Source organism: Pongo pygmaeus, chromosome 4, assembly GCF_028885625.2.
Source record: "Pongo pygmaeus isolate AG05252 chromosome 4, NHGRI_mPonPyg2-v2.0_pri, whole genome shotgun sequence".
NCBI lineage: Eukaryota > Metazoa > Chordata > Mammalia > Primates > Hominidae > Pongo > Pongo pygmaeus.
In genome coordinates, this window is record NC_072377.2 from 17,152,319 (window position 1) to 17,179,338 (window position 27,020).

Sequence of the window (27,020 nt, forward strand, 5' to 3'; positions counted from 1 at the left end):
TGAGAAGAAACATATCCCATTTCCACATGAGTCTCTAAATACAAATCAGAGTGGTCCCAAATGGCCTTAAGAGGTTTGCTATTTCAAAAGCTTAGAAGAAATATCCATTTATTTTTTAAAAAAGGATCTACACGTTTTCATCTGACTCAGAGAAAAAGTCTATTTTATTTCTTTTTTCTTTTTAGACGGAGTCTAGGTCTTACTCTGTCACCCAGGCTGGAGTGCAGTGGTGCAATCACAACTCTCTGCAATCTTGATCTTCCAGGCTCAGGCAATCCTCCCACCTCAGCCTCCTGAGTAGCTGGGACTACAGGCATGCGCCACCACACCCAGATAATTTCTGTATTTTTTGTAGAGACAGGATTTCACCATGTTGCCCCGGCTGGTTTTGAACCCCTGAGCTCAGGTGATCTGCCCACCTCGGCCTCCCAAAGTGCTGAGATTACAGGCATGAGCCAAAACTATTTTATTTCTAAAGCACTATCTGGTTTAAAAGCATGATATAAAAGGAAACAAAAATAAACAAATATTCTCACAGACTTCACATACACCCAAATCCTCTTTTCAATTCTTAAAAACACAGTAACGATGGATTCCTCTAAGCCAGCAGTGAAAACGAACCTTGAACTGTGAGCTGACTGTAGGCCGCCGATGTTTGCTTCCACATTTCAAGGTATCCTGGTTGTTGCGGCTTGAAACATGTTCAAAAAGATCGTAGATAAAGTCAAATCTGTGTGAGGCAAGAGCAGGAGGACAGTGAGGCACACACACCCATTATTAGGTGCAAGATTACTGTAATTAATGGTGCCCTTTCCTAATGATAATTCAAAGTAATACACCCTAGGCCTGGAAGAACTAAGACAGCTTCCAAAGATTTCAGACCAACCACTGCCAAAGAGCTTTAGGCACTGAAAACACATGGCAGTGTCAGAGACCAGAATCTTCAGAGAAGGGGACTGGCATGATAGTGACAAAGGGTGGAATCCCACTTACAGGCCCTGTGGTTTCTGGAATGCCATCTAAACCTCTGTAGCCTCAGTCTCCTCACTTGCAAAAGTGAGTTATTAGTTTTGCCCATCTTGCAGGTTGCAAAGATTGAAGCAGATGGAAAGGCACTCCTGGGGAACACTAATTACAGGGTGAGGCAGGGGATGGTTCAAATCCTGTCTCCCCACTTCCCAGCTGTGTTGCTTGGGCAAGATGTTTCATCTCTCTCTAAGCCTCAGTTTTCTCATCTGGAAAATGGAGATAATTTTTGAATTTATCCCCTAATGCCAGGTGAGAATGAAAGGAGAACATGCATGTAAAAGGCAGAAAGCATGCTACCTGGCATATCATATATATTGATATTAGTTATTATTAAAAAGTTCTGTAAAATCCATTGCTACTATTAACAAGGTAAAAGTGAAAAGCTTCCCAATAAATTTTTTTTTTTTTTTTTTTTTAGACAGAGTTTCGCTCTTTCACCCAGGCTGGAGTGCAGTGGTGCGATCTTGGCTCACTGCAACCTCTGCCTCCCGGGTTCAAGCGATTCTCCTGCTTCAGCCTTCTGAGTAGCTGGGATTACAGGCACCCGCCATCATGCCCAGCTAATTTTTATATTTTGTAGTAGAGACGGGGTTTCACCATGTTGGCCAGGCTGGTCTTGAACTCCTGACCTCAGGTGATCCACCCGCCTCGGCCTCCCAAAGTGCTAGGATTATAGGCGTGAGCCACCGCACCCACCCAGCCTTCAATAATTTTTAAATCTTCCTTGTATGGAAGGTATCATGGGCTATGGAGCTGGCGGGGTTGGTGGCTTCACTGTCACCAGGACAGTCAGGGAAGACTTCTGAGCAACTGCCTCCTCATAAGCGGCAATATTAGAGCTTTCCCTGGTCGCTTCTTGTTTTGCCCCAATCTTTTTCATTTTTGTGCTCAGGTGCTCTTTAATGCTCACTCTTTTAAGTTCTCTAACTGTGCTTTGAGCTCTTTGGAGAGAAGCTTTGGTTCCATTAAAATGTCACAGATGTCAAAGGTGAAAGAGAGTGAAGCAAGCGAACAGCCCCAGCTCCTCGGTTTGCAAAAGGAAACCTGAGGTCGAGACAGGAAGTTCCTTACCCCACTCACAAAACTGCTTCACGCTAGCACAGAGGCAGCTGGCAAAACTCCACCTCACTGGTCTCCAGGCCTGCAATCTTTTCACTACGACAAACTGCCTCTACTTAACATCAATACAGGGCTTTTATTTAAACGTATCGCATTAAATTGCATTAAACTAAGAAATTGCTTTGACAGCATGCCATGGTGTTTTTCAAACACCCATCATTTTTACAGGTCTGAAAACTCACCTAAAAATAAAATAGCTAACAATGTTGTAAATAGTGAATCCTCACATAGAAGAGTTAAAGTAAGTTTGAAGATCAAATGTTTCAAATTCTGAGTTTCTAGGCTGATAGTACCTTATATGGGCTCCCTTTGTCCCAATTCATTTCTATCTAAGTGACAGGTGGCCATCTAGTATTTACATTTCTAAAAGTATTACAGCTTTTAAACTTTTTTGCTACTTTCCTTCCTTAGATATTAAAAATGTGTTTTTGTTACAGATTCCCACCAGATCCAACACAGGTGCTGAAAGCTTTCAGGAAAGGGTTTTTCCCCTAAACTCTTTCTCTCTTACAAAGCCTCCTAAAAATAGGACACTTCCGCCGGGCACGGTGGCTCACGCCTGTATTCCCAGCACTTTGGGAGGCTGAGGCGGGCGGATCACGAGGTCAGGAGATGGAGACCATCCTGGCTGACATGGTGAAACCCCATCTCTACTAAAAATACAAAAAAAAAAAAAAATAGCCAGGCATGGTGGTGGGCACCTGCAGTCCCAGCTACTCAGGAGGCTGAGGCAGGAGAACGGCGTGAGCCTGGGAGGCAGAGGTTGCAGTGAGCCGAGACTGCACCACTGCACTCCAGTCTGAGCGACAGAACGAGACTCTGTCTCAAAAAAAAAAAAAAAAAAATAGGACACTTCCTGGTCTAATACATACAAATAGCTAATCACTACAAGTTTCTGTGTGTTTTCTTTATTGATTTAATGGTGTAAATTTATAATTCATGAATGAATAAATGAATATGTAATAAATTTATAATTATAGCTGAATTAAGGCGTGTTTATTTTACTAACTAGAGACATAGGAGTCCTACAAAACCAAGGCTGAAATCAACTTAACCACACAGCTCTAAGCTCCCTGTGTAGGAAGCAAGCCACACTGCTTAAGGTCTTAGGTTCTCAAGCCAACTAGACCAGATCAAAACTGGACTCGATGGCTCACTGGTTACCAGTTGAGAGGTCTTGGGGAAGTCACTTAACAGCTGTAACTGCTTCAAGCCTCAGTTTCCTCATCTGCATAAGAGGATTAACAACAGTATGTTACTTATACCTCTGTGGTTGGTTTATTTCAGTACCTCACTAAACAGCAGTCATTGCTTGTATTATTATTATTAATTAATTAATTTATTTATTTATTTTGAGACAGAGTTTCACTCTTGTCACCCAGGCTGGACTGCAATGACGCAATCTTGGGTCACTGCAACCTCCACCTCCCAGGTTAAAGTGATTCTCCTGTTTCAGCCTCCCAAGTAGCTGGGGTTACAGGTGCCTGCCACCATGCTTGGCTAATTTTTGTATTTTCAGTAGAGATGGGGTTTCACTATGTTGGCCAGGCTGGTCTCAAACTCCTGACCTCAGGTGATTTGCCCACCTAGGCATCCCAAAGTGCTGGGATTACAGGCATGAGCCACCATGCCCGACCTTGCTTGTATTATTATGTTATACTTTTGAGTTATTTCATTGATGAAGTATTACCTGGGAAAAACAATACTAAGTTTCTTACATAACAGCAATTTGTTCTATATTTGTGAATTAAAAGCATTTGCACAAATATTCATTTGCTTGCTAAGGACTTCTCAGTGAGAAGACTGACATACCGGCTTTCCCTTAGCAAATTAAGAAGGTCATCTCGAAATGTATCTCTGTTCTTCTCCAAGATACCTCGGACATCATATTGCACCTAGTTTTAATAAATAAGAGAGGAGAAAAGTTATTGAAAGAATAGTTTCAGGTCATAAGCAACTTCCCTGAAAGAGCCACAAAAAGAAATCATTCCAATAAATTTATTTATTTATTTTTTAAGAGACAGGGTCTTGCTCTATTTCCCAGGCTGAAGTGCAGTGACGTGATCATAGCTCATGCAGCCCCAAATTCCTATGCCCAAGCAATCCTCCCACCTCGGCCTCCAGAACAGCTGGGACAACAGATGTGTCACCATGCCAGGCTAACCTTTTAAAAAATATCTTGTAGATATTTTTTATATCTATGTTGCCCAGGCTGGTTTCAAACTCCTGTCCTCAAGTGATCCTCCTGCCTCAGCCTCCCAAAGTACTGGGACTGTAGGCTCATGTGAGCCACCATGCCCAGCCCAATACATTCATGATTGGCTTCTGAAACTACTGTTTTCTCTGAATACCGAACAGGCAAATATCAATAGGTATCTTAACAAAAAGTTACCTCTCCAGCATAGTGCTTCACTCCAAAATTGTTAACTGCAACTCTGGGCTTCACATAAAAGTGGTTATTCTAAAAAAAAAATAAAATAAAATACAATGCCTTATTTCACTCACTGACTTCCTTTGACTTCCAGAGAACACTAAATACAACAGACAATGAAAATCATTTCCAAACTTGCCATGGATCTGCATTTCAGGACACGGCATATGGTGCACTTTATAAAAACCATGTTAACTCTCGATTGTGTCATTATAATAGATTAACAATTTTATGTTCTCTAAATAAGCTTGGGCATTCTGACAAGTAGCCCCAAATCTAACCCTTTTGCTTATTTCAATTTAGTTCTAGTAATAGGAGAACAGCTTTGGTTTGAGAATAAAAGTTCAATGTGGGAGGCACAGTTGGGCCAGTGGACTGACATGTCTGGTTTGTGACCCTAACCCACAGATGTGGGTTACTCCGATGTGATGAAGAATTGCAGGTTTTGACATACCGCATGCTGACTGTGTAGCTTCTCCAATAAGGTGCTGTCTGTGGCTTGAGGAAAATGGCTTTCTTCATTGATAAGGGCTAGGAGGCCAAGTTTCTAGAAGAAAGAAGAAAAAGAAAAAATGAATTAAAAGTTGAATGTGGCTGGGTGCGTGGGTAGCTCATGCCTGTAATTCCAGCACTTTGGGAGGCCAAGACGGGCAGATCATTTGAGGTCAGGAGTTCGAGACCAGCCTGGCCAACAGTGAAATCCTGTTTCTACTAAAAATACAAAAAAATTAACTGGGCGTGGTGGCGCACACCTGTAATCCCAGCTACTGGGGAGGCTGAGGCAGGAGAATCACTTGAACCTGGGAGACGGAGGTTGCAGTGAGCCAAGACTGTGTCACTATACTCCAGCCTGGGCAACAAAGTGAGACTCCGTCTCAGGGGAAAAAAAAAAAAGTTGAATGTGTGCATCCCAAACTATTTGAGAGCTCTTCTCTACTCTCTAACAAATGAGTGGTTAAAAGAAAAGGCATGGTAATTTCTTGATTAGAAAATCCATAATGACACACCATAGAGAAAACCAATTAAGTTCTTATATAAATCTTAAAAAAAAATTGAACCCGTTGCAATTTTGTGGATAAAACTTTTACAACTGGCAAATCTATATTGGTACCGGCAAGGCTTTGCTTCTGACTTAAAATCTAAGGGAAGCCAATTCACACACTGCTGATTCTAAAATACTGAGTTCAATGAGACAATAGGTTTGAAGCAGCCAAGTATTTAAATTCAACCTTGCACATTTACATTTATGTTTCCAAATGGTCCATTGTGTTCCAAACATTCACATCTCTGATGTGCATGTTCGTGCACGTTATTTTGTTCCCATAAATATGAATCAGCCCAGCTCCTTGGGACTGTAACCAGTCTTCAAGAATACATTACCTTCTCAATCAAGTCCAGGCATTCTCCATTGTCTATCCAGTCAATATCTTCCCACACTAATCCTTCCCTGTAGAAAGATTTTAAATATCTAAGTTAGATGAAAACATAGCTTCAAAACTATATAATCTAGTTGCTGCTTTAAAAAAAAAATTGAAATGGAATTCTATGAGTGCTTACCGGCTATATTCTAGTTGTTCTAAAGAAAAAATATGCTTGTTGAAGTACTCCTGAAGTTTCTCATTTGCATAGTTTATATTGAACTGTTCAAAGTGATTAACCTAAGGGGGGAAAGCATTCAATAAGTATCTTTAGCGCACTCACGATGATATGGAAAGGTGAAGAAAAGACAAAAAAAAGATCTGCAGAGAAAAATATCAATGCTTGTTGCCTGGCACAGTGGCTCACACCTGTAATCCCAGCACTTTGAAAGGCCGAGGTGGGCAGATCACCTGAGGTCGGGAGTCCAAGACCAGCCTGACCAACATGGTGTAACCCCTTCTTTACTGAAAATACAAAAAAAATTAGCTGGCCATGGTGGCAGGCACCTGTAATCTCAGCTACTTGGGAGGCTGAGGTGGAAGAATCACTTGAACCAGGAGGTAGAAGTTGCAGTGAGCTGTGATCACACCACTGCACTCCAGCCTGGGAGACAGAGTGAGACTCCGTCTCAAAAAAAAAAAAAAAAAGAGTTTGCTTACAGAAATTTGTTCAATAGCAGCTAATCATGGACAGAAGAGAATTCATGTGCTGCACTGTTAGGAAGCCTACCTCAAAGTTTTCAAATCCAAAGATGTCGAGGATGCCAATAGACTTGAAGTCCTCATTGCCTTTGATCCTGCTGTTGATCTTCTTGATAACCCACTCAAAGCAGCACGCATACAGAGCCATGGCCAGGGAGTCCCTGCTGTCTACTGCCTGTGGGAGAGGAAGCGGCACAGACTCAGCTGACCCCGGGCACCCCAGACAGGCAAGGCCATCCGTGCCCCACTTGAGAGACACACACAAGACTAGCATAGCATCTGGCCCTCCAGTGTGAAGTCAATCGATACCATCTAGGAAAGGACAGATATTCAATGAAAAGATAAACTGGAGCTCACATATTTCCTTTCTGTTAAGATTAAATACCAGGATTCCAAACTCAACTTGCTATGTTGAGTTATACAAAAGAATCTAAACCATATATACAGGTACAAATGTTACCAGGTTTTTGTTTTTTTTTTTTTTTTTGAGACAGAGTCTAGCTGTGTCGCCCAGGCTGGAATGCAATGGCGTGATCTCAGCTCACAGCAACCTCCACCTCCCAGGTTCAAGCGATTCTCCTCCTTCAGCCTCCTGAGTAGCTGGGATTACAGGCATGCGCCACCATACCCGGCTAATTTTTCTATTTTTAGTAGAGATGGGGTTTCTCCATGTTGGTCAGGCTGGTCTTGAACTCCTGACCTCAGGTGATCCGCCCGCCTCGGCCTCCCAAAGTGCTGGGATCACAGGCGTGAGCCACCGCGCCTGGCATCAGGTTTAAAACAATAATTAAGATGTGAGCTCTTTTTAAAAATTTTCTGATTTTCTATTATACTTTGTATTTACAAAGTTTTTCTTCATAATATGGTCAGCATTTTTATTTATCCAATTAAAAACATATTAGAAGAGTGTGATGGTTAATACTGAGTGTCAACTTGATTGAAGTATACAAAGTATTAATCCTAGGTGTGTCTGTGTGGGTGACATCTGAGTCAGTGGGCTAGGGAAGGCACATCCATCCTTAATCTGGTGGGCACAAGCTTCCAGTGAAAATAAAGCAGGCATAAAAATGCAAAAAGGTGAGACTGGCACAGCCTCCCAGCCTACATCTTTCTCCCATGCTGGATGCTTCCTGCCCTAGAACATCGGACTCCAAGTTCTTCAGTTTTAGGACTCAGACGGGCTCTCCTTGCTCCTCAGCTTGCACAACAGCCTATTGTGGGACCTTCTGATCATGTAAGTTAATACTTAATAAACTCCCCTTTATATCTATCGATCTATCTATCATATTCTGTCCCTCTAAGAAAACCCTAATACAAAGAGCTAGCACATATACATTGGCTCAAGGCAGTAGCAGAGGCAAATATAAATAAAACATATTATTACATTGTTTTCATTATAATAACACATTATTGTTGCAGGTAATGTTTATTTAGTGCTTACTCTGTACCAGACATTAAATGCTCAGCATATATTTGTTATTTTTATTCTTATAAGAATCCTATGAATTAGGTATAATTATCCTTGTCTTATAGTGGAGGAAACTGAGGCATAGTGACTAAATTTCCCAAGAGCAGACAGTAGTAAGTAGGAGGGTCAAGCTCAAAGTCAGGCAATCTGCATTCGACCCATCCTCTTAAAGAACAATTCGATGTTGTTTTAGACAATTAGACAGCAATTCAATAGTTTTGTCTATTCCCAATCCTTCGGTATCTTCTTTATTTTGATCATGAACCAGTCATTTGAACAGTTATTAATATATTACAGTTATATAATATAACTGTTATTATAATTACATATTTGAATCAAACCTATGGATCTGAAAACCCAGGAATGTCTAGTAAGGCAAGATCAGATGGCAAAGCGTCTGTACCTGCTGAACATTGAGAGGCGTGAGGATCTCTTCTCCCCTGAGGAACATTGATCTCTGGGTCAAAGCATCTGTGAGCTGTGTTGGGTCCAGCCCAAGTAACTCTGCAGATCTGCCCAAAGCTGCAGAGAACAAGACAAAGGTGAATGAACCCACCGCCCCCAAGAAGCTAACCAGGCTTGGCAATACCTTAACGCAGAGAACACTCCTGAATCTCTCAGGCAGAGTTTAGAGATTGCATGTTATTGCTAAGTTATTCACTCCCTTAGTGAATCCTAGGTGAGTGGCATAGAGCCTCGTGCTTGGACGAAGTGTGGTCTGAGAATCCTACGGGTGTCCCCAAGATCCTGTCAGAGGTTTGCAATTCGCAACTCCTTTTTTTTTTTTTTTTTTTTTTTTTTTTTGAGACGGAGTCTCGCTCTATCGCCCAGGCTGGAGTGCAGTGATCTCGGCTCACTGCAAGCTCCGCCTCCCGGGTTCACGCCATTCTCCTGCCTCAGCCTCCCGAGCAGCTGGGACTACAGGCACCCATTACCACGCCTGGCTAATTTTTTGTATATTTAGTAGAGATGGGGTTTCACCATGTTGGCCAGGATGGTCTCGATCTCTTGACCTCGTGATCCACCCGCCTTGGCCTCCCAAAGTGCTGGGATTACAGGCGTGAGCCACCGTGCCCACCTACTTTCTTTTTTTTTTTTTTTTTTGAGATGGAGTCTCACTCTGTAGCCCAGGCTGGAGTACGGTGGCATGATCTCAGCTCACTGCAGTCTCCGCCTCCCGGGTTCAAATGATTCTCCTGCCTCAGCCTCCTGAGTATTTTTAGTAGAGACAGGGTTTCACCATGTTGGCTAGGTTGGTCTTGAACTCCTGACCTCAAGTGATCTCCCTGCCTTGGCCTCCCAAAATGTTGGGATTACAGGCATGAGCCACCGTGCCCGGCCTACTACTTTGATTAATAACACTAAGATGTTATCTGCTTTTTTCACTCTAATTCTCTCACCAGTATACAGAAGAGTATTCCAAAGGCTACACATGAGGTACCTCAACAAACTGAAGACAGAGAGATATGACAACCTAATTGTCTTTTTTTTTTTTGAGATAGAGTCTTGCTTTGTCTCCCAGACTGGAGTGCAGTGGCGTGATCTCGGCTCACTGCAACCTCCGCCTCTTGGGTTCAAGCGATTCTCTTGCCTCAGCTTCCCAAGTAGCTAGGATTACAGATGCTCACTACCAAGCCCGGCTAATTTTTGTATTTTTAGTAGAGATGGGTTTCACCGTATCGGCCTGGCTGGTCTCAAACTCCTGACCTCACGTGATCTACCTACCTCGGCCTCCTAAAGAAAGTTCTGGGATTACAGGCATGAGCCACTGCGCCCAGCCCCCAACTGTCTTTCAATATGTCAGACATTAAAGAAATTTGCAAAAAGATAAGACAATGTGACTATTCTTCCTGTTTTCTGATTTGGAAAACAGTCTTTTAAATAAAAATAGAACATTTATTTTAGTATGCAATGGGTTTATTATTGTTCTTTTTAAATTAATAAAGAATATTTTTTAAACATCTCATTTTAATTTTTGATTAGAAGTTTTCACTTTTTTTTTGAGATACAGTCTCACTTTGTCACCCAGGCTATAGTGCACTGGCATGATCTTGGCTCACTGCAACCTCCACCTCCTGGGTTCAAGAGATTCTCGTGCCTCAGTCTCCCAAGTAGCTGGAATTACAGGCGCACACCACCACGCCTGGCTAATTTTCTATTTTTAGTAGAGACAGGGTTTCACCATGTTGGCCGGGTTGGTCTTGAACTCCTGACCTCAAGTGATCCATCTGCCTCATCCTCCCAAAGTGCTAGGATTACAGGCATGGGCCACTGTGCCCAGCCAAAAAGTTTTAACTTTTAATGTGGTAAACATCAACAGATACAACCCACATAAACAAAAACTCTCTGGGGTTCTATGATTTTTGAGAATATTAAGAGGTGCTGGGTAGAACCAGACACTTGAGAATTACTGGCCTACAGTTCTGTCTCCTCTAGAACCACTATGAACTTGAACTCATCCAATTTCCAGCTTCCATGACCTCATCTATCACTTCCATCCGAAAAGTTTTAAAAATTAATACATAAATCACTCAAGCAAAATGACAACTGACATAGCTATATGTCAACTCATTTTATCTTGACAGCAAATCTCTGAGACACTGTACAGGTGAGAAGTCACGAGTGTTCAGGGGATAAATAACACAGAAAACAGTATGAAGCAGGGGAGGGCTATGAACCCAGCATACTGGCTTGCAAAACAAAGGGTCTTAACCATTCTACTAAGCTGGCACTCAACAGGACTATGCCACCTGACTCCCAACACTTTCCTATGTCGACTCCCGGTTGCTCGTATTTCCACGTACTTGACTCATTTTCCTTCTTTTTAAAAACAGAACACGGCCGCTATCCCAATTGACTAGTAACTTTTCAAACACTCTGAACCTTTCCCAACCGATGCTTCATATCTGATACAACTAACATTCTGTAGCTCTCTATTCAAGGAGTCAGAATATTTTCTCTTTTCTTTTCGTTTTCTTTTTGCTTTTTTTTTTTTTTTTTTTTTTTGTGAGACAAGATCTCACTCTGTTGCCCAGACTGGAGTGTAGTGGCATCATCTCAGCTCATTGCAGCTTCGACCCGCAGAGGCTCAGGTGATCCTCCCACCTCAGCCTCCCAAGCAGCTGGGACTACAGGAGCACACCATCATGCCTGGCTAATTTTTGTATTTTTAGTAGAGATGGGGTTTGGCCACATTGCCCAGGCTGGTCTCGAACTCCTGGGCTCAAGCAATCTGCCCGCCTCCACCTCCCAAAGTGCTGGGGTTACAGGCAAGAGCCACCGCACCTGGCCAGAATTTTCTCTCTAAAAGGCTAGACAGTCAATAATTTAGGTTTAAGTTTCCTATGGGGAACAAAGGGAGCGAGGAGGGCAGGCAGGCATAATCTTACCTGTTTTGAAGGAAACCTGCGCCCCACCAGCGGTGATAAATTCTATGTTCCCAAGATGCAGTATACCAGCAAGGAGCCTCGACACTTCCCGAACTTCCTCCTTGCTGAACTGCATCACGTCCATTGCCGTCTAGAAGAAAATAAATGTATTTAGTTTTACGTTGTTGTTTCACACTGAAGAAAATGTAGAATATCCCTGATAATATAAAATTACTAGGTGTTATTGAAAAGGCAAGGAAACAAAAAATAGATGCATAACCACTCACTTGTTTTTTTGTTTTGAGACAGAGTCTCTCTCTGTCACCCAGGCTGGAGTGCAGTGGCACGATCTTGGCTGACTGCAACCTCCGCCTCCTGGGTTCAAGCGATTCTCGTGCCTCAGCCTCCCAAGTAGCTGGGATTACAGATGTGTGCCACCATGCCTAGCTAATTTTTTTTTTTTTTTTTTTTTGCATTTTTAGTAGAGACTGGGTTTCACCATGTTGGCCAGGCTGGTCTTGAACTCCTGACCTCAAGTGATCCACCAACCTTGGCCTTCCAAAGTTCTGGGATTACAGGAGTGAGCCACCGTGCCCGGCCCATAACAACTCACTTTTAAAACGATGAGGACTTTACACAGTACACATAAAAGGAGGAACATAAAGAACGATAGCATACTCAGAGATAATCAATGAAATAAACATAGTGTCTGCCCTACATACAAGCCTTCTATATATGCTACAAAAGAATTACCTCAGGGAGTCACGGTCATGACAACAATAAAGAAATAGTTTTCTGTACAGCTATCAGAGCATAATGAAAAATTCATTATTTTCTTTAGATGTAAAAATGTGGAGAGGGAGTATTTGGAGAGGGGGTGTTTTTTTGTTTTGTTTGTAGAGATGGGGGTGTCTCACTATGTTGGCCGGGCTGGTCTCAAACTCCTGGCCTCAAGCAATCCTCCCCGCTTGGCCTTCCAAAGTGCTGGGATTACAGGCGTGAGCCACCACGCCAAGCCAAGAATTTTAAAAAATTAGCCAGGTGTGTTGGTGCACACCTGCAGTCCCAGCTCCTGGCTTGGCTGAGGCAGGAGTATTGCATGAACCCAGGAGTTCAAGGTTACAGTGAGCTATGATCGCATGTGTGCTCCAGCCTGGGAGCCTAGGTGACACAGTTAAGACCCTGTCTCTTAAAAAAAAAAAAAAAAAAAAAAAAAATTAAATAAATGCTGATGGAAAATCTAAATAGATCTGGACCTGTCTTCCTTAGGCACTCATCACATCTCTATTTTTAATTTCTACAAAGGATTTTTTATGGTCTTATCTTGGCCTGAGGATGCTAAGTGGAAGTTAACATAATACTGTTTGAGGAAAAACAAAAATAAACAGGCACTTACAGGAATCTGTTACCAACTACAAGTATCTAAACAACTGAAGCCAGGTGTTTTCTGAATCATATCTAAGATTTGCTAATTTTCTATTGTGACCAAGTAGCTGCATTCTTGTGACCAAAAAAAGCTATTAAAAAAGAAAAGAAAACCAGACACATACACACAAACCTGGGGGCAGACTTGTTGGCAAAATCGATGAAAATGACCTACAAAAAGAATTTGGACTCACACAAGGACCATAGGCAAGTGGGAAGAAGGAAACCACGCACTGCTCTGAAGCAAAAGGAAACAACTGGAGATTTAACACTACGAAAAGTTCAATTTCTTTCCTTTTTTTTTTTGAGACGGAGTTTCGCTGTTTTGCCCAGCCTGGGGTGCAGTGGCACGATCTCGGCTCACTGCACCCTGTGCCTCCCAGGTTCAAGCGACTCTCCTGCTTTAGCCTCCTAAGTAGCTGGGATTACAGGCGTGCCCCACCACGCCTGGCTAATTTTGTATTTTTAGTAGATACGAGGTTTCTCCATGTTGGTCAGGCTGGTCTCCAACTCCCAACCTCAAGTGATCTGCCCACCTTGGCTTCCCAAAGTGCCAGGATTACAGGTGTGAACCACCATGCCAGGCCAAGATTAATTTCTTTATAAAGAAAAAGCAATAATGGCAGGAAAAAAAGGCAAACAATGGAGAGGGAAAGAATTAAAAGATCCACTGACATATACGCGAGTGATAAAAATAGGGAGAAATGCAAACCCAGAGTACTGTTTTTTTCCTTCCTAGAAATCAAACATGTACAAATTAAGGTAAATATGAGATCAGTTCTGTCAAATTAGCAAAAAATTTCAGAATGATAAAGATTAGTAGAAAAGAGACATTTATACAATGGTTGTTAGTACTATAAATTAGCATAATCTTTTTGGAAAACAACATGATTATCTGACAGAATTGTCCTAGGTATATAATATGTATATGATGTTAGAATTTTCATATCTGAGAGAAAAACCAACAACAAAGGTTCAGAGCAGAAAAATAACTTTTTCAGGGTCTCACAACCAAAATTCAAAGTCCGGCCCAACTGACCCAAATCTAGGAACTTACTATTATGATTTATTATTATTATTATTATTATTATTATTTTGATACAGGGTCTCACTCCCATCACCTGCGCTGGCAGACAGTGGTGTGATCAAGGCTCACTGCAGCCTCGACTTCCCAGGCTCAGGTGATTCTCCCACCTCAGCCTCCTGAGTAGCTGAGACAACAGGTGCACACCAACACACCTGGCTAAATTTTTGTATTTTTAGGAGAGATGGGGTTTCGCAGTGCTGCCCAAGCCAGTCTCAAACTCCTGCACTCAAGCAATCTGCCCACCTAGGTCTCCCAAAGTGCTGGGATTACAGGCATGAGCCACTGTGCCCGGCCAGGAACTTATTATTATTATTATTATTATTATTGTTGACCCAACTCTGTTACTTTATAAAGACAAAAAAAAGAAATGTATATAATCTCCAATAATTTCAATGCTGGAAATTTGTTTCAAGGAAAATTTCAAGAACAGAAAAAAAACCTTTAGAAAACATTCACTACAGTGTTACCTTAATAACACTTTCAGAGAAAAAATAATTCTAATTATTCTACAATTAGACAAGTCAAATATAGTAAGTTATATAAGTATTGCTTACTTTTTTTTTTTTGAGATGGAGTTTCACTCTTGTCGCCCAGGCTGGAGTGCAGTGGCATGATCTCGGCTCACCACAACCTCCGCCTTCCGGGTTCAAGTGATTCTCCTGCCTCAGCCTCCCGAGTAGCTGGGATTATAGGCATGCACCACCACACCTGGCTAATTTTGTATATTTAGTAGAGACAAGGGTTCTCCATGTTGGTCAGGCTGGTCTCGAACCTCAGGTGATCCACCCGCCTTGGCCTCCCAAAGTGCTGGGATTATAGGCACGAGCCACGGCGCCCAGACTATTGTATACTTTTTAAAGAAAATTACGCACATGATATAGAAGCACAGTTATATTTACGGTAGCTTTTTGTAAAAAAGCAAGAGCTATTTTGTACCTATATTATTTTTAAAATGCAGGCTGGGAAGAAAATTTACAAATTTGAAACTAGTTCCAATAGTTACTGTTAAGGCTTAACTGTGAGTTAACAGTGCTGGCAAGCTCATGAACATTCTATTCTATCATGTTTTTTAATGTTGCTGGCAATAAATATTTTTACAAAAAAAATGAGACAATCAATGGGTGAATGGATAAACAAACTGCTGTCTATTCAACGGAATACCAAAAAAAGCAGTGACTAGTGATAAGTGCCACATGGATGGCTGGAGGAAGCTGGATACAGGAGACTACATAGCACGTATTTCAGTTACATGGAACTCTAAAGAAGATAACTGTATACTAGAGGGACTAAATTAGATCAGTAGTTTCCTAGGGCCAGCTGTGGGGGGCTGGGATTGCCTCGGAAGGGGCACAGAGAAACTTTTGGGGCAGACGATTCCCTTTTATCTTGATCACAGTTGTGGACAAATGGGTGTGTAAATTCAAAATTCACTGAAATGTATAATTTAAATGGACGTATTTATGTGTTCATTATATCTCAATAAAGTTGATTATAAAAATTAAAATACCATAAATTACTTGAAGGTGGGAAGGCTATCATTTCATGCACACAAACAGAAACAAAGAATAAGAACTATTTGCCAAGTGCTTATCAATTTAAAAAAGCCTATAAGAAAATAATTATTCAAATTTAAAGATATTTATCAGTGATTTCTTCTAAAAGGTAAAAGCAAAGAAATACGGTTAAGAAATACAAATAATTTGTTATTCTCAAGACTTTTTAAATTGTGTTAAAGACCATATCAGATATCAGCAAAATAATTATAATGCACCTACATTGTGCAAAAGTTAAATTTTTCCCTATGATTAAAGTTTTCTTTAATATAACAAGATATATTCATAACTAATATATAATCATTTTTTAGCCTGGCAACATAGCAAGAACTCCATTTCTAAAAAAAATTAAAAATTAGCCTAGTGTGCTGGCATACACCTGTACTCCCAGCTACTTGGGAGGCTGGGGCAGGAGGATCACCTGATCCCAGGAGTTCAAGGGTGCAGTGAGCATTATCACATCACTGCGCTCCAGCCTGGGCAACAGAGTGAGACCTTGTCTCAAAAAAAAAAAAAAAGTTAAATAAGCAGTAGAAAATTTCCAACTGCCAAATAAAAAATATTGACACATATCCCATAAATAAAAATTCCTGGTTAAGTTCTAAAAAAAATACAAAGGTTGTATAAGAAGATATTTCAGCAAACGAACAAAATAAATGTGCTTACTGTATTAATAAATTTGTGGACTTCTTTGCTTTCAAGTCTAACTCTAAGTGATTCAGTAAGTAGTTAGTAGTGTTGTGATAAGCGGCAACTGCATTAATCATAATATGGAATAATTTAATGTCTAAAACCAGTTCTTGCCAATGCAGACATGTATGCTAAAACTCCAGCAAGAGTCTCTATTTATTGTTTCTTACTCCCCTATTTACAATCTTTGTTAATAAGCAATATCCACCCCTTTGACAAGAGTAGCCACTTTACGGCTTATTATAATTAGTATTTCAACACTAGGCCTCAAGACTGAAAAAACCATGGGAAATTTTCAGTCTGATTCAGCACATAAAAAACAGATGCTTGTGAATGTGAATGTGTGTTGGGGGATGGTGGCAAATACGCGGCAGAGTCCCAATCATCAAGCACAAAAGGAGCTCAGCTTGTCACACTGGAAACAAAGGGAGGAGTGTCACCCTCAGAGAAGGTAACTCCGAAGAATCTCAGAAGAAGTCAACAAATGGTATGTCTGAAAAGGGTGACAGGGGAGGCTATTTCGGGCACAGTAAATTACAAGTAAGTAACTCAGTAATAATTTATTACATAATGTTATTTATTTATTTATTTATTTTAATTTATTTTTTTGAGACGGAGTCTCGCTCTGTTGCCCAGGCTGGAGTGCAGCGGCGCGATCTCAGCTCAATGCAATCTCTGCCTCCTGGGTTCACGCCATTCTCCTGCCTCAGGCTCCCAAGTAGCTGGGACTACAGGTGCCCACCACCACACCCGGCTAATTGTGTGTATTTTTAGTAGAGACGGGGTTTCACCGTGTTAGCCAGGATGGCCTCAATCTCCTGACCTCGTGATCCGCCTGCCTCAGCCTCCCAAAGTGCTGGGATTACAGGCGTGAGCCACCGTGCCTGGCCAATGTTATGTTTTATTAAGTAATATTATATTATTTTAAAAATACTTTATAATATAAAATTGGCTGACCACCCAAGTTTTCCAACACTGAAAGAGACTGACGTTTCCAAGTTTCACAACATGAAAGTAAAAAGTTGGTCCTTTAAATTTTAATAAAATCTGACTCATGACAAATGAATTCACGCATGCATACACGAGGTCACACACCATTCAAACCCCATGGATATACCCAGGAAGGTCCATGCAGTCAGGAAACCCCAGCCCTGATCAGTGCCAGGCACACTGTAAACATTCAGTATTTGTAGAGTAAAAGAATAACCAGATGATCACTCAGCAAAGACTCCTGTTACTTCATACACATTTCGGGCCAAATGCAAGCAATAAAATAAACTAGTTGTTACTACTGACTTGAAATAGCTTTTCATCCTGACCTAACACTTTAAGGGGCAATTTGAAGGGCTGTATAAGAAACGCCTATGAAATTTAGCATAGGTTCATTGCCTCTGCCCCAGGAAAAACCAAGACTCTCCTAAAACTGTTCAGAATACCTCATAGGTACTTTTTTATATTAATGTTTATTGTGACCAATGATAAATTTTAAAAATACATTAAGGCAAATTCTCAATGAAATAAGCAAAATTCTTAAAAGGTCCTATTGCCAGAATACACTAACATTAAAGTTGATAAAAAGAATCATGTTTTAAAAGTAATACACTAACATTAAAGTTGATAAAAAGTTGATAAAAAGAATCATGTTTTTTGTTTTGAGACAGGGTCTTACTCTGTCATCCAGCCTGGAGTGCAATGGCATGATCATGGCTCACTACAGCCTCGAACTCCCTGGGCTCAGGTAATCCTCACACCTCCAAGGTAGCTAGGACTATAGGTACGCCACAATGCCTGGACAATTTTGTTTGTTTGTTTGTTTTCTCAAGATGCAGTCTTGCTCTGTCGCCCAGCCTGGAGTGCAGTGGCACGATCTCAGCTCACTGCAACCTCTACCTCCCGGGTTCAAGCGATTCTCCTGCCTCAGTCTCCCGAGCAGCTGGGACTACAGGCACGTGCCACCATGCCCAGCTAGTTTTTTGTATTTTTAGTAGAGACGGGGTTTCACTATGTTGGCCAGGCTGGTCTTGAACTCCAGACCTCGTGATCCATATGCCTCCCAAAGTGCTAGAATGATAGGCATGACCCAATTCTTTTTCTTATTTTTTATTTTTGAGATGGGGTCTGGCCCTGTCACCCAGGCTGGAGTGCAGTGACGTAATCTCGGCTCACTGTAACCTCCATCTCCCAGACTCAAGCCATCCTCCCACCTCAGTCTCCCAAGTAGCTGGGATTACACGTGTGTGCCACTACACCCGGCTAATTCTTGTATTTTTTTGTAGAGACGGGTTTTTGCCATGTTGCGCAGGCTGGTCTTGAACTCCTGTGCTCAAGTGATCTGCCCACCTCAGCCTCCCAAAGTGCTGAGATTACAGGTGTGAGCCACCGTACACCCCGCCTATCCCCCAATTCTTGATTCTCATAGGTTTGGGAGGAGAAAATCTTATTGTATATAGAAAGGAATATATTTTCCTCCCTCTTTCCCAAAAGCTACACTTCTTTCTTTTTCTTTTTTTTTTTTTTTGCTACACTGCTTAGAATTTCCAGTACAAGTTTAAAGAGTAATAGGTTAAATTTTGCTATTATTATAGCAAAAATGTCATGTTTGTGATGTTAATAAACATCAGCTAAGTTTTCATTGGTACACCTGCTAGACTAACACTAAAAAGTAATTGCAAATTAGATATTTAAGGATCTATAAATATCTTTTATAAGTAGAATGTATTAACTAGAATAAATTTGTTAGGTATGCTCATTATGTCAATTTCATGTATAAATTTCTCTTCCTTTCTAGATGATTGACATATCCTTTTGTCATAAAATCAAATTTCAAATGCCAAAACCTATTATTTCAAAGTAGCAATAAAAGCTAGCAATCACTGAAGGGAAGCCAAGTTCCAAAAGTTTACTTGTAGCTGACAAAAAGAACAGACAGTTCTGAAGTGGAAAATGATGTCCCGAGAGAACACAGAGTACCACGGGAGTATCTGATTTCTCAGGGCCTTCCCAGGACAAGGGAGCTGCCACTGCCAAGTGCTCCCTAGCGGCCAGCAAGCAAGCTCGCAGGTGATGGGACCTACAGTGACACTGCCATGTGGATAATCAGGCGTCTTGTCTGCATTCTTTTATCACAAATTATTGTTCTTTACTTCAAGAAAGAAACAAGAAATAAACAAAATAGGAAAAAAGCCAGAGACAAGTCTTTTTTTTTTTCGCCCTGCTCCTCAAAAACGAGAATGAGAATTTATTCTAACACAGCATCTTTTCAGCAGACAGTAATAAATGAACTGTGATGGAAGGTTTGAGTAGTGAGAGGTCTAAAGGGCCAATATAAAATTGGAAAAGATAATTAAAATACTTAGAAAAACACTGCATAAAACCCAACGTGCAAGGCCAAATCCCACACCTCCACAGGCAGATGCCAAAAGGTGCTGTCTGCAGGAGGGTTTTTGTTAACAGTTTAGAAGATAAGAGAGATGGAGCGAGAAACCGCTCTGCATTATAAATGGCAGGTTGTGACATCTTTAAAAGGGAGGCAGAGTGGAAAACAATCATGTATTATAGCCTAGTCTGTTTGGAATTTCATTTTCAACTTGAGACATATGTTAGCCATAGAGAAATGATGCATGATTTATATCCATTTGTTAAAAATATTTTTATTTCATTCCACAGACAGTTCTAACAAATAATCTATGACAATGAAAGGGAATACCGAATGAAGAGCTGCTAGTCTTCCAGCAGCAGCCTAGGAGGACGAATCTGAGGTGCACTGAAACCAGGTATTACCTGCCTCGCGGTTTAGTGTGTGGGATCCAGAGTTAGACTGTGTATGGATACGGGCTGCACCAGGTACTGGGTAAGGTTAGGCTGGTCACTAATGTCCCTGAGTCTCAGAATGGAGACAACCATACTTCCTACCATCAGAGGGCTGATGAGAGTGATTGCAAAGTAAACTCCATGTAAAGTTCATAACAGTAAGTGCTCGCTAAATGTCAGCTGCATTTGTGATGATTAGAATGATAATGATAATGACTCGACCTCAGGTGCACTGCGCATCTAAGTATTCTTTTTTTTTTTTTTTTTTTGAGACGGAGTCTTGCATTGTCACTGGGCTGGAGTGCAAAGGCATGATCTCGGCTCACTGCAACCTCTGCCTCCCAGGTTCAAGCGATTCTCCTGCCTCAGGCTCCTAAGTAGCTGGGACTGCAGTCGCCCGCCACCACAACCAGCTAATTTTTTTGTATTTTTAGTAGAGACGAGGTTTCACTATGTTGGCCAGGCTGGTCTCGAACTCCTGACATCGTGATCCGCCTGCCTCGGCCTCCCAAAGTGCTGGGATTACAGGCATGAGCCACCGTGCCCGGCTGCATCTAACTGTTCTAATAAGGGCTCTAGGAAAGAACTTAAGATCACAGTGATGAAATCTCCTGGCCAGGCTCGATTGGGTGGGGCTGTTCCCAATGTTCGATGACTGGGCTATCTTAAATGCAGATACCTTGTAACAAAGCCCTTGCAAGAGACCGTGGCATGCCACAACACAGAGACAGGATGACTAATGCTCTCGCAACCAGAAATGGCTATCACAAGCCACGAGGGCTGGATGATACCTTAATAGTGAGACAGCCAAATGCTTCGGCAGATAAAATGGGGTCCCTGGAGAATCTCCAAGCGTCCCAAGAATGTTTACATCAGATGCTTTTGGGTCGATGAGGGAACCTGCCCAGGGATTGTCTGGGCATCCCACAGTGGACTGGAGCCTGACGTGTGCACTGGGGGAAGTGGGTGGGGCCACGGGGAATTCTTCCTTTGGGAAGAGAAGCCTGCTCTCTTCTGCTCCTGTAGTGACCTGGAAATCAATATGTGAGGTGGGGGCCTGTTAGCAGGAACCCCTCTCGCTTTGCTGAGAGTTTTTTTTTGTTTTTTTTGTTTTGTTTTGTTTTGTTTTTGAGACGGAGTCTCGCTGTCTCCCAGGCTGGAGTGCAGTTGCACGATCTCGGCTCACTGCAAGCTCCGCCTCCCGGGTTCACGCCATTCTCCTGCCTCAGCCTCCCGAGTAGCTGGGACTACAGGTGCCCGCCACCACGCCCGGCTAATTTTTTGTATTTTTAGTAGAGACGGGGTTTCACCGTGTTAGCCAGGATGGTCTCGATCTCCTGACCTCGTGATCCGCCCACCTTGGCCTCCCAAAGTGCTGGGATTATAGGCATGAGCCACTGCGCCTTGCCATTTTCCTTTCACCCAATAAAACCCTGCTCTACTCACCCTTCAACGTGTCCGTGTGCCTAAGTTTTCCTGATCATGTGACAAGACCCCAGGTTTTAGCTGAACAAAGGAGCAAAATTCTGCAACAACAGTCACCTGGGCCAATGGCTGGCAGATTTGTTTTTAGCCATAGAATCTGTTTTTCAAAGAAATCTTACTTGTAAGCCCCAAAATGGAGGATCTGCTGGTTCCAGAGTGAAGCCCATGATTTGGGGGGTTTTTTGGGGGTGGAAGGTACACTTTCTGAACACACTGTCCCAAGTAAACCGCCCATCTGCCCTGAATGACACACTCACTCACTCATCATCTAAGGAAAGAAAAGTCCTCAAATCCCTTTCAGCCTAGAACTTGGAACAAGTTCATGACCTTGGAACAAGAAGGAAATACCTATTCTCACCCACTGGTCCAAATGGAATTACTTCTATTTCTATTTAAAAAAATGTTTTGAAACAGAAAATGAAATCTGTCACTCTTAATAGGGTATCTGATATCTTAATAGGGAAAACATTTAAAAGTAACTTACAATAACTTCCCTAAAGGATTCCTGGTCACTGATTGTCTTATCTTCTACACATCCAGACTGATTCAAGTAGTGGTAGTTTTCCGGCGTAGATAAATAAAATTCTTCTACAAAAAGACAAAGAAAAACATAATGTCACAGTTGTCCAGGACAAGACGAAATTCAGAGTTTTCACTCTGACTTTTTAAAGTATATATATATAATTCTCTGCTCCTAACAGTCTCCCATAAAGATAATAAAGTTCCCTCTTAGTTATCATCTAGGGAAAATCGAAAACAATTACTGAAACTAAATGAGATTATTTTAAAAATGTTACTGAAAGAACAACTGATGAGGATCCTGTTTTATTGTTTTCTCTTAAAAAATCTTTTTTTTTGTTTTTTTTTTTTTTTTAAATGAAATGGAGTCTAGCTCTGTCACCCAGGCTGGAGTGCAGTGGCATAATCTCAGCTCACCGCAACTTCTGCCTCCCGGGTTCAAGCGATCCTCCTGCCTCAGCCTCCTGAGTAGCTGGAATTACAGGCACGAACCACCATGCCTGGCTAATTTTTGTGTTTTTAGTAGAGACGGGGTTTCACTATATTGGCCAGGCTGGTCTTGAACTCCTGATCTCCAGTGATCCGTCTGCTTGGCCTCCCAAAGTACTGGGATTACAGGTGTGTGCCACTGCACCAGGCCAAAAATCAAATATTTAGAAATTAACTTTATTCAGGGTGGTTGAAAAGTGAAACCAGCTGTAATATGTTATGTATTTTCCATAAACATCCTTTACATTAAAAATGTACCAAGACTCAAAAAAAAAATTCCAAGGTTTCTCCATTGATAATTTTCTCTCTCTGTTATTTCTCCCTACTGTAAATTCAGCATCTTTTTGGTGTTCGCATAGTATACATTTCATTGCTATCAGTGGAATGTCAACATTAAAACAGATGTTTTCTCATTTACTGACATCTATTTAAATGGAAAATGAGTTGTTAGTCCACATTACCCAGCTGTCGTCCCACTCACCTCTTTCTTCATGTTCCAGCCCTGCCAGCAGTGCATAAAATATGTGATAATTCCTTTCCCCGGGATTTTGCCTTACTACTCGGTTCTGGGAAGATAAATCAGATTTATATTCAGAGATGTTTCCTGTGCTTAATTCACACAAACCAATAATTTCTGAAAATTGTTATTATGGAAGAAAATGCGGATTAAATCACGTTTACTTACTTTTTCTAATAAATCTTCATGTGAAAAGCAATGGCAAGTCAAGGAAAAAAACAAAGCTATGCCATGCTCAACTAGCCTTTCATTTTCTATTCTTTGGTGCTCAAATAATTACAGTTCCCTGTTCCTTTGACATACAAGCTTCCAGTGCCAAGAGACAAGCAAACAAAGTATAGACTATTTCATCTAAATCCAATTCCAGGCCTGACACATGGTACCTTGTCAGGTACTGAACTAACTGACACAGTTGATTTCAAACAAATACCTGAGGTTTAATAATGAATTCAATGTTTCAGATTATGGAAATTATATCAGAGATTTATAAAACAAATACGGTCCTTTATTTCACAGAATAATGTTTTGTTTTGTTTTTTTAACACAGTGTCTCACTGTATCGCCCAAGCTGGAGTGCAGTGGCACGATCTCAGCTCTGCTGAGCAACCTCTGTTCCCTGGGTTCAAGCGATTCTCCTGCCTCAGCCTCCCAAGTAGCTGGGATTACAGGCACACGCCACCACGCCTGGCTAATTTTTGTATTTTTAGTAGCAGTGCGGTTTCACCATGTTGGCCGGGCTGGTCTCAAACTCCTGACCTCAAGTGATCCGACCGCCTCGGCCTCCCACAGTGCTAGGATTACAGGCATGAGCCACCGCACCCGGCCGCACAGAATAATTTTTAAAAATTATTATTTTTTTTTAAGAGACAGGGTCTTGCTATGTTGCTCAGGCTGGCCTCTAACTCTTGGGTTCAACCAATCCTCCTGCCTCAGCCTCCCAAGTAGCTGTAACTATAGGCACATGTACCATGTCCATCTCACAGAAAAAATTAACAGGTATACTAACATTAGAGCAATAACTAACTGCTCTGATTCGTTAAAGAACCAGAGAAAGAAATGTTTCACATTCTTTTTCAATCCTTATAATTAGTGAGAACAGTTTCCACTTAGAGAATCAAATACTATAGGTAAAACATAAATGAAAGAGGATACAATCTACAATTCTCCCGCCCTGAATATTTCCTTTCTGACAGATGTTCAGCTGAACAAACTTCCCAAAACGACTAGAGTTGTTGTTGTACACGGTCTTCGCATTGCCGAAAGCTTCCATGATGGGGCTGTGAAGACAGTGAGGGCAGCAGACAGCGTTAATAAGGGTGGGTCTGAAGACGGCAATAACACTTCTCACAAATGTCAAAATATACAACTGCAAGAAAAATCTGAAACCAAAAGGACTGAGGGTGGCAATGTCTATTTCCGGAAGAGCCAGATTTTCAAAACACTTGTTGAAATGGGCTTATCCGCATATCCATCTTAGTGAGTACGACTGTGCTGCCAAGGGATGCCACACAGTTAAGGGGACTGCAATGGCTCGTTCCTGCACAAGGGAGTGTGGCCTTACATGCACAATCCAGGGACCGCACAGAAAAAGCCCACCCCAATTCTAGAAACTGAAGAAGTTCCAGTCCTGGAAATTTCACCTATTTGTTGTATGTCCCGGGGACAACTCATTTAATTTCTTTGGGTCTTTTCCAAGTGTAAGATGGAGTCTGACTACATCAGGGGCCGGCAAACTTTTTCTGGAAAGGACCAGACAGTAAGTGTTTTAGGCTTTGCAGACCATGGGGTCTCGGTTGCAACTACTCAGCTCTGCCACTATAGCCTAAAAGCAGCTGTAAACACTACTCATGAGTGTGGCTGGGTTCCAATAAAACTTTATTTATAGAAACAGATTACAGGAGGAAGATGAAGTTTTGGAGACAGATGGCAGCAATGGTTGCAACAACATGAATGTACTTAATGCCAACGCCACTGCGCCATACACTGAAAAATAGTTAACACACATTTAGTACTAGGTATATTTTACCACGATTTTAAATGGGGTGTTTATATGCTAAAAAACAAAAACAGGCTGTGAGATATGGGCACGAGGCTGTGGTTTGCCGACCCCTGGACAAATCTCTAAATAATAGGGTGTATAAAGTCCCTACCGGTTCTAAAGTCTTATAAGGCACAAACCATCTATCAGGCAATGACATACGTTTACACAACAACTCGGGTGACACCTAGCCCTCTTTCTAAGTTTTGAGGCTCCCTGTTCTATAGAATGCATCACTCATCTTCCGCACACGAGAGGCCTATTCTGCTCATGTTAAGCCTCCAAACGGTGGATGCTGACCTGAACCCTGCTCGTTTCCACGCTAAGCCCCCTTTTACACAGTGGCTGGGGGTTGACATTTCTGCTGCTGACAAGGCCTCCAGAAAGCTAGTCAAGTTTATTCTTCTCCGTAAACTCCAATACAAGTGCCTTATCTGATGCAGGTGCTTCAAAAACACATGAAGCTGGAGTCAAAGGCTCTGCAGACAGCCATTGGGTGCCACTGAGTCCCCATCTCAGACCTGGCCTGATGATGAAGGGGTAGGAGGCAGAAGGAGTTGTTGCTGGGTTCATGAGATATTACTATGTGCATGGCAAGACCTTTTCTTAAGGAATTGTAAAAGAGAAGTCAAGAAAAAGAGAAACACGACCAACTAATTTTAACTCTTCTTTAAATAAGCCATACCATAAGGAAAGTGAATCCTATTATTTGGAAACAAGAAAATCGATAAACAAATACCTGCTTTCAAGAATAGCTCGTTCAACACAGGATGTCTTCTCCTTTAAGGACAATTCCAAAGACTGTTGACTGATGACTGACAGAAACTTGAGGATCAATTTAGTGCTTTCGGTTTTGCCTGCCCCACTTTCACCACTGAAAGACAAAATGGAAAAGTTTGTGCTTCCAACTATAATTTAAAAAAAATCAGCTTTGGTCAATGGCACTATAATTACTCAACAGAACAATGGCAGAAAGGTGGGAAGAGGGAGATCAAAATGCCTGTTTCCAAAGAGCTGAGTTAAAAGAAAGCAAAAGTCCTTTCTCCTGCTGGCCACACTGTGTCTGGCCTTACTTGCCTCTTTTGGCAAATGAGGCAAATAGAACTACCTTTTCCTAAGGAAAGGTCATAAGATGTATGGTGCCTCACAGGGAAGGTAAGCTCTGGGAAAGAAGGATCTTCATTTTGTTCACTAGTTCATCCCAAACACCTCCACTGTGTAAACGTTTGGCTAAATGCATGAGCTCACTAACATGATCTTTCTGAGAAACTTAAAGCAGGTACACGTGAATAAAAATGCAATCATTCATGAATAATATTGAGGGGACAAGGCAATGAACCTGCGGGTACACAACCCACAATAACTCATGTTATTCCCACAATAATCCCATGAGGGAAGCATGGCTGAGTGTCCGAGTCGGACTCTTAATGCCAGGTCGGCCTGACCCAAAGTCCTGCCAAGGTCACGTGTTAGTGATAGTTAAGGACAAGTGAACAAAAAATCCAGAGGGAAGGGAGGCAAAGGACAGAAGTAAATAAAGGATGAGTTATGCCTTAAAAGACCAGCAAACATGAGTCAGGCCAACAAAGCACAGAAACTACAGAAGCTGGGAAAGATTCTTATGGGAGAATGAGATCCAGGTCTGGTTAGGTCAGCTAGGCTGAGATGAAAGGCGGCAAAGGAGATGAGCTAAGGTTGAGCTGGATGCTTCAGAGGCAAGTGCAGGAGCTGGAGGGCAGTGATGACCTCATCAAGGCCACCTGTAGAAAACACAGCTGTGGAGGAAAAGCTCTAGAAGGACCGAAGGGTCCCTCGGGAGACCAGCTGCTGCCGTTGTCTAGGCCCGCGGTGGCCAGGTCCCAAACACAGTTA

At 41.8% G+C, this 27,020-nt stretch overlaps 1 protein-coding gene across 2 annotated transcripts in view; it reads right to left on the reverse strand.

Moving 5' to 3' along the window:
- The window catches only part of MYO10 (myosin X), a 268,244-nt gene that overhangs the window by 89,531 nt on the left and 151,693 nt on the right, over positions 1–27,020 (reverse strand). Inside the window, exons 5-18 of one of the 2 annotated variants that reach the window (XM_054489918.2) lie at positions 25,888–26,022; positions 24,263–24,387; positions 23,279–23,292; positions 23,075–23,159; positions 22,070–22,173; positions 11,557–11,686; positions 8,571–8,689; positions 6,728–6,874; positions 6,137–6,237; positions 5,960–6,026; positions 5,034–5,126; positions 4,541–4,609; positions 3,961–4,043; positions 622–730 (exon numbers count right to left, since the gene is read on the reverse strand). In XM_054489918.2, coding sequence (XP_054345893.1) covers positions 622–730; positions 3,961–4,043; positions 4,541–4,609; positions 5,034–5,126; positions 5,960–6,026; positions 6,137–6,237; positions 6,728–6,874; positions 8,571–8,689; positions 11,557–11,686; positions 22,070–22,173; positions 23,075–23,159; positions 23,279–23,292; positions 24,263–24,387; positions 25,888–26,022 — 1,381 coding nt within the window. Of the gene's footprint in view, positions 1–621; positions 731–3,960; positions 4,044–4,540; positions 4,610–5,033; positions 5,127–5,959; positions 6,027–6,136; positions 6,238–6,727; positions 6,875–8,570; positions 8,690–11,556; positions 11,687–22,069; positions 22,174–23,074; positions 23,160–23,278; positions 23,293–24,262; positions 24,388–25,887; positions 26,023–27,020 lie in introns of those variants that run through there. The other variant, XM_063664676.1, reaches the window with a different exon arrangement.